This window comes from Sycon ciliatum, chromosome 2, assembly GCF_964019385.1.
Source record: "Sycon ciliatum chromosome 2, ocSycCili1.1, whole genome shotgun sequence".
In the NCBI taxonomy this organism is placed as follows: domain Eukaryota; kingdom Metazoa; phylum Porifera; class Calcarea; order Leucosolenida; family Sycettidae; genus Sycon; species Sycon ciliatum.
In genome coordinates, this window is record NC_088644.1 from 19,106,273 (window position 1) to 19,114,192 (window position 7,920).

The 7,920-nt window shown below is 43.6% G+C and overlaps 2 protein-coding genes and 1 long non-coding RNA gene across 3 annotated transcripts; 1 reads left to right on the plus strand and 2 right to left on the minus strand.

The window, feature by feature from the left end:
- Positions 1–54: 54 nt before the first annotated feature.
- LOC135810784 (uncharacterized) lies at positions 55–3,945 on the minus strand. The gene is made up of 4 exons (XR_010552390.1): positions 3,621–3,945; positions 1,730–1,827; positions 475–533; positions 55–127 (listed from the first exon to the last, which is right to left on the minus strand). It is a non-coding gene; the product is annotated as an uncharacterized LOC135810784 (long non-coding RNA).
- A 239-nt stretch (positions 3,946–4,184) lies between these two features.
- On the plus strand, positions 4,185–6,151 carry LOC135810785 (DDB1- and CUL4-associated factor 13-like). The gene has a single exon (XM_065324227.1). It carries the CDS (start codon positions 4,411–4,413, stop codon positions 5,761–5,763), a length of 1,353 nt encoding a protein of 450 aa, XP_065180299.1. The 5' UTR covers positions 4,185–4,410; the 3' UTR covers positions 5,764–6,151.
- Positions 6,152–6,539: 388 nt separating this feature from the next.
- Positions 6,540–7,788, minus strand: LOC135809053 (leucine-rich repeat-containing protein 20-like). Its single transcript, XM_065322311.1, has one exon. The coding sequence runs from the start codon at positions 7,488–7,490 to the stop codon at positions 6,975–6,977; it is 516 nt and encodes a 171-aa protein (XP_065178383.1). The 5' UTR covers positions 7,491–7,788; the 3' UTR covers positions 6,540–6,974.
- Between the last annotated feature and the right edge of the window lie 132 nt (positions 7,789–7,920).

The window sequence follows — 7,920 nt, forward strand, 5'->3', positions numbered from 1 at the left end:
ATGGGTGCATGTACAGCAATGCAATACTTGAGGCTTCCGATGTCTATAACTTACCAGGTTGACTAGCAGAATCCACCAGTGGATCAAACTTCACATAAAGAGATTGTCGACCAAGAGCGATATCAGCCTGCATTCCCAAACACAACACGAGTAACACAAAATCTCAACTGTATTATCGTAAGGAATGCAATATATTCCTTTTCTTCACGAATGATATAACTGGAATGCTATTTTTTAATGCAATCAATCCTAATCAGCCCATACCAGTAAAACACAAGAAATATAGCTGCAATGGCGCATGCAAGCACACCCGCAGGCACACTCTCATTCTCTCTCTCTCTCTCTCACACACACACACACGCACGCACGCACGCACGCACACACACACACATATACACACCAGGATTCCACTGGGTTCAGTCAAAAATGTCAGAAGTAGAATGTTAAAATTACTGGTGTATAAACCGAACTTACAGCACTTCCACCCTGAGCTTCCAGCTTGTCCAGGTAATCCAACTCATTGCTTCCAAACACTAGAAAAGAAATAAGAACCCAAAGACCAAAAACCAAGTCCATTGCTGAGTATTTCTGTTAAATTTCTAATCAATAATGAAAATGTGTTTAGATGACATGCCATAACATTGTGGACTGACAATCAACTGTATTATTTGAAAGAAAGAAAAAACATGGACTAGAGTCACAGTGGAGTGCTATTCCTTTGATCTAACTGGTGCAGGTAAACCCCCTGATGATGACGGAGCAGCGCTCTGAAAACGAATCCCGTAGATACCATCTTCAATCGGCCTACACAATCCTGATACAACGAGAGAGCTTGGAAGCTCAGGGCCCTACGCTATACTTTTTTTGCCTTGATGACCTAGACAAAAAAAAGCATAGGGATGTTATAAAATTTTTTTTTTAGACATAACCTGGGATTCGAACCCGCACTATCGCGCCCTGCATGCATCCCCCGATACACTTCGCATACATACTAATTCTTCCAAGTTGCTTCACATTATGATCTTGCATTTGAAAGCCCTATTTGAATATGCATTGTGGCCAGCCGTCTTTGATGGTACGGTACGGTAGGGATAGGTACGGGACAGGTACGATCGAGGGTAATACGACACCGTCTCCCGTACCGTACCATCAAACACAGCTGGCCACATACAGCTGCCCGCAATATTCAAATAGGGCTTTCAAACGCAAGATCATAACGTGAAGCAACTTGGAAGAATGGGTATGAATGCGAAGTGTATGGGGGAATGCATGTAGGGCGATAGTGCGGGTTCGAATCCCAGGATATGCCTGAAAAAATAGGAGAATTGAAAAATTTATAACATCCCTATGATTTTTGCCGTCAGATACGGGACAGCGCCAGGCGTGACACAAACACACAAACAAACAAATACCAAATTAAAGCTGTGTGGACACTGGCTAGCGCCAGACGTTACTGAAGTAACGTCTTCTGCATAGCTACGGGAATAAAGGTACTTGTTTAGACCCAGTGAAACCCCACGGCGCTTGCAGACACCGGCAAGAGCAACAGCATACCATATCAGCAAATTCCTCCTGACAAGGCTTGTCCCGCTCCAGAATATTATGAGAATTCGTTAAATTGAAATGAATACTGCTATATTATGCATGAAGTGCTAGTGCAAAATGTGTACACTGTACATGCAAGGTGGATGTGCTGGTTTCATTCGTATACTAGCAGTTCGTATCTAACCTTCGGATGCAGGTCTAAACTCCTCCTGATCATCAGCTGGATCACGGCCATACTGCACCCCCTTGACTGGTACGTCGTCCATTATAGATCAGTTGTGCCTTTGTAAAACCAAAAGAACAAGTTAGCAGTCTTAGTACACAACACTGACAAATAAATATCGACACAGCACGAACAAGGTTGAAGGAGCATTTCGACTACTAGTACTACAGTACCGGTATAATGACAACAGTCCAAGGAGGTATTGAACTGGGACCGGCCAGCTAGAGTAACTAGCATGAATACTAGTAATCGATTGGGAGATGGACATTCACTACACAGGGTAACGCAGCTGCTAGTTCCATCATCACAATAACATCAGTCATTGTCCAGAAGCTTTCAGCCCACTCTTATCAGTACTTCGAAGTACATACATGACAAAGGAAACTGAGAAAGACCGAACAAGTCCACTATACACACTGCATAGACAGGCGTGCGCTAACACATTACACGACCAGTAAACTATCACTTGACCCTATCTATACAGGTTAAAGCGAGAGAGAAATGGTACCAGTTTCATGACGACAGACACAGCTCTTAGTTACTTCAGAAGTATATTACTTGTCATGTGAGGTAAATAGGTTTAGCGCATTGATGTGCTGCTTTCGTGCACATAACACTGGTTATTGACTGTGAATGTATTGTATTGTAATAATTATTGGTTTTTATTGCAATTATGCAATTGTTACACATGCACGAAGCTACCGATAATTCTGATAAGGTTTTTCATATTTTTACTTCTCAAACCAGTAGTAATACTGTAATGTGATCTAGTACAACAAAGTCAATTCGTACAGCTTTGATGAAAATGAAGTAGTGATGAAACGCACGCAGGGAAAAGACGGTGCAAGTTGCGCCAAGCACCAGAGTACTACAGCTATTACAAGGAGGTGGGGAATCAAAATAGCACTAGCTGCCTCACAAACTTCTCTTGCCTACTTTTGTGTGTATCAAACGCACTGGGCAGGACTGACGAGCATGTCATTTCCAGAAATGATGGCACAGGCAGTGATAGGCGAGGCAGTAGTAGCAGCTGCAGTGATGATGATGGCAAAACCAGCACCTGCAGTGACAGCGATAACTGTGGCAGTGGCCGGGATGGCAAGGCTTTCGACGTGACAACAGTGTGTATGAGCTGCATCACAAAGTGTTTTCACATCTTCACTGCACTATATTTCAGTATGCTGACCTGTTCTCCAAGTACTGTTACCAAAGTAAACTAATTTACTTCTCAGTGCTCAAACTTTCCTCATACATGTACATGTACATTTTAAGCACACCTAGCTAGGGCCTGTGTCACCAGCTTTGATGTGCACCAAGTACCAGTATGCAGCCCCCTCAAATATCTGCGTACCTCAACTGTTGCTGCCTCCTCCAACCTAAGGGTTTCAGAATATGTACTCATAGGATACTAGCACTGAGTCGAATGACGTAGGTCCAAGAGATACATTGTTCCCAATTGAAAGGGCTCTGAATATTTGCCATTGGCACTCAAAACGCATGAATGACATGCCATATTGATGTCAACACCTGAATGCAGCACACCGAGCATATGAATTCGATTGGGAGCATCCGGCAAAAGATGCGTCACAGCCTCCTTGGATCAAGACCATCAACTCAGTGCTCTTACTCCATGAACCCCAAAGTTTTCATTTTCGAGGTGACCGTTATCTCCATATCTATTATACATGTACAGGTGGTTATTTCAATTGCTTTTTTTTTAGCCCTAGCCAATACTGGCAATAGGACTTGAGATTATAGTGTTCATACATCAGCTTTGCAAATCACAAGGCAATGCCGATTATATCTGGCGGTGTTAGTGTTTTTAGACACGTGTATACTCTACTCTACTCACAATGTCGATTGCATGGAAGCGAATAGCAGCTCGCTGCGTTGCTGACTCAGCAGAACAGAGTGTCCCGAAGAAATTTTAGAATCCTTTGAAAAATCTGACACAGGGATGAAGCTTGTGGTACAGATCCAACTGGTTTGCTTGGCTCTTAGGCTGCTCCGTGATGCTTCGACAAACTAGTTCAAGGTTGTTGACTGCAACTGTTGCAATGGAATAGACAGATTCTCAAATCTCACTGCTGGTTCTAGCGTTCCAGCTGTGCAACGATACCACCACGCAAAACTTCAGAAGTAGAGCTAGCTGCCTGCTCATGCGATGTACGTGCTGAGCGCTGCGCTGGTCTTTCGAAAAAAAATCACGAAGCTAAAATGTTTCAAAAATCACAATTTCAAATAGCGCCATTTTCACTATGACAACTAATATTACTTGGAATAATGAAGTTACGTCATGATAACTACGCATTATCCCCCCGGGCCGCGGCCCCATGCCCCATGATCATGTGATGTATGCATATATGTGCTCGTTCAAAAAATTAAAATTATTATTTTGAAGACTTCAAATACCCGGTATAAATTCAAAATGATCTGTCACGGTAGAAATGGTATGTCAGGAATTGATTGTTCAGAGATTGAGTACTACAATCGTTGTATATACTATTGTTGACTGTTCCGTGCATCCACTCACTATTTGAGCTACACGTACGAGTCTGTACTTCTTCTCTGAGTGGTTTGCCTTTGATGGAGTTCAAATTTTAGAAGCAAAACAGTTGGGTGATTGAATCTTGCCGATCAAGATGAAGGTGAAAATGCTGAGCAGAAATCCGCACGATCATATTCGTGAGCGGAAGCAGGACCTCCATCACGTGCCGAGAAACCCTGATCCGGCTCTGCATCCCTTTGAAGAAGCAAGAGAATACACTCGCGCTCTAAATGCTACAAAGCTAGAAAGAGTTTTTGCTAAGCCGTTCGTGGGTGATCTATCCGGTCATACAGATGGTGTTAGTTGCTTTGCGAAACACCCCAAGCGTTTAAGTTGTTTGGTATCAGGTGCGTGTGATGGCGAGATACGTGTGTGGGATCTATCAAGTCGTCAGTGTACATCAGCGTTTGTAGGACATTCTGGCTTTGTGCGAGGGATGTGCGTTGCACCATCAGGCGAAAGTCTCCTCTCTGTTGGCGATGACAAGATTGTGAAGCGCTGGTCACTTACCGCTGCAGTGCAGAGTCATGGGGACAGTACTAGTATGGAGCCAACACATACCATTCTCGGCAAGGCTCCTTTTACATCTATATCACATCACTACAGTGAACCGTTATTCGCCACGTCTGGAAATCAAATTGACATTTGGGATGAAGAGCGCTCTGAGCCAGTCCGATCGTTCTCCTGGGGATGTGACACAGTTGGCAATGTGTGCTTTAATCCAGTCGAAGTTAACATTTGTGGAAGCTGTGGATCAGACCGTAGCATTGTCCTGTATGACGCTCGAGGTTCCACTCCATTGCGTAAGGTTGTTCTTGAAATGAAGAGCAACTGTATCGCTTGGAATCCCCGAGAAGCATTCAACTTCACCGCTGCTAATGAAGATGGAAATTTGTACACATTTGATATGAGAAAGCTGACATTCCCGCTGAATGTTCACACAGATCATGTTTCGGCTGTGATGGACGTGGACTACTCGAGGACAGGTCGAGAGTTTGTTTCAGCCAGTTACGACAAGACTATTCGGATATTTCCAATGCAGGGTGGCCACAGTCGAGAAGTCTATCACACTAAACGAATGCAGCGTGTTTTCACAATTTGTTGGAGCTCGGATGGAAAGTTCATTGCATCAGGCAGCGATGAGATGAATATAAGATTGTGGAAAGCCAAGGCTTGGGAAAAGCTCGGACCTGTGTCAGCTAGAGAGAGGGCGGCACACGTACAGAGTGAGAAGCTCAAGACCAAGTACAGCAGCCATCCGCAGATCAGAAGAATCCAGCGCCATCGCCATATACCACATCTTATCCACTCAGAATCCAAGAAGAAGAAAGACATTCTAAGCAAAATCAAGCGCAAAGAAGAGAATGTCCGCCGGCATACCAAGCCATCAAAGCTCAAACCTCGTCGACCAGAGAGAAAGAAGCACATTGTTGGAACAGTGGAGTAAATTGTGCAGTATGCCAATAAAAATGCTTTCGCATATTTTGGTACCAAATACCAGCAGATACAGCTGAATATCCCGTGTCATTTCTCATGTGTTTGGCCATGTTTGCTGCCGGCTTGGAATGGAACTTGTCTTCAGTGTATCTCTTGCCTATTTACTAGTACTTTATATTTTTACTATTAAACCAGCTTTAATTTCTGTCCAACTAATTACTTACCCGTACCTTGAAAATATTTATTTGAACTATTATTAAACATCACTTTTTTACATCGATCATGCAGCATGCAACGCTGTAGGGTCTTCATGCGAGCATCCGCCATCGTGTGGTTTGGCAACAAGAAATTGCAGTACATGTATTCCAACAAGGAAGATGTATCTCTCACACTTTTAACATGATGTATTGACTGCTGTGTGTGGAATACCGTACACATCTGAGAGGAACCCGGGGAGTCGCGGGTACTCTCGGATCAAAAACAACGGTGCCCTGCCTTGAGACCGGCCTTGTGCTGGTGTGGAGTGTACGCATGACATCAGAAGATCCGATTACGCTCGACCAAGACCCTATGCAGAGCTGGATCAGGCGTTGCACACTCTGGGGGGGGGGGGGGGGGGGGGGGTATGTACTCTTGGCTGCATGCTGAGTGCAGATACTGCCAATAGTATGACTGTATGCATAGTTCACTAATCAAAACTTATCGACTAATCAAACTGTTTGCTTAGAATGATCACTGCTTCGAGTATTTGCTGTAATCGTTTCCCCCTTAACTCAAAATGCTGCGTCAACAGGAAAAATTCATAGTCTAGATAATTTAGTTGTGAAGTCTAGAACACCCTTGACAAATGGTCCGGACTGTATTGGCATCGACCACCGTGACAGTAAATACAGCGTGGACGGATAGAGTGTGTGAAATAAGTCAAATACTATAAAAGATACAGCAATGTTCTATGAGATCAACTCTAAAGATCGTTGATTGACATATAATTCATATGGACATAAAATCCTAATTTCAAGTAAAAATTGAACAACCATGGCACAATAGCACCCACAGTGCAGCTGCATGCAAGATGCAGTAGCTCGGGACAACACCGCTGAAAATAACCTACAGTTTTATCAGTATGAAAGATAGCAAGTGAAAGCTAAGGATCTATGAACGAATGAAATGTCTCTATCCTACTGATCGGATATCACACGTTAAAGAAAGCTACCTCAGATATCAACCCCCTTTCTCCAAAACAATCGTAAGTGATGGGATAGTAGATGCTTGAAGTCGGCTGTCCACAGACAGTGGATTGTTTGAAATGCTGACCTGTTTTAGTGTTGGTATCCTGGCCCGCAAGTCTTGCCAATCAACAGAGGTAATTTCATTGTCATCCAGGCACAGAGATTCGAGTTTCTGCAGTACGACTATGCCATCTGGTATGTTGCTCAGTTTATTTTTGGACAAATCCAACGTCAATAGCTCCTGCAGCTCAGCAAATTCCATGGGTAATGTTGTAATTCGATTTCCACTGAAGTTCAGGTGGCTAACACCGCCAAACGCACTGCACAGACGTCCAGGAACGGACTTCAGCTTATTATTTGAGAAGGTAGCACTCTGGACAGTAGTCTCACGCAGAATATGGTAGACAGCATGTGGAACGGAAGTAAGATCACAATCAGTCAGATCCAATTCTTTTGTTTCTGTGGCCTCCTCGCACTGGCGAGCAACTTTGGCTACATACGAAGCCATTAGTGCTAGCAGTACACGTCTAGCCTTTCGATAAAGGGATGATCTACAGTACTCTCACCAAAAATTCGAGAATAATCTTGTTGATAACAAAAGACGAGATAGTTTGAACCAAGCAGTCGAGTATTGAAAAAGACCACGATGGTTTGGATGGGTTTCCAGAGACAACGTCTCACTGACACTGGGGAACATCCGATATCCACGATCAATCCAGTTAGGCAACTAACTACTAGTAACTGCTACTTGCCAAGGGAGTTTGTTGTCGAGTTATCGATGACGACGGTCGACGTTGTAGTGACTCTTTTTGTAAAAACTAAAAATCAAAAATCCAAGCAGAGCCCGCTCGTGGCAAGCGCCCCCGGCGACATGATTGAACAATGCATCATCGATGCGTCATCATAAAAATTAATTATGTATTTGTCCGATACATATC

Bases quoted from the DNA above. Each gene is read 5' to 3' on its own strand.
- LOC135810785 (XM_065324227.1), top strand. From the start codon at position 4,411: ATGAAGGTGAAAATGCTGAGCAGAAATCCGCACGATCATATTCGTGAG.
- LOC135809053 (XM_065322311.1), bottom strand. From the start codon at position 7,490: ATGGCTTCGTATGTAGCCAAAGTTGCTCGCCAGTGCGAGGAGGCCACA.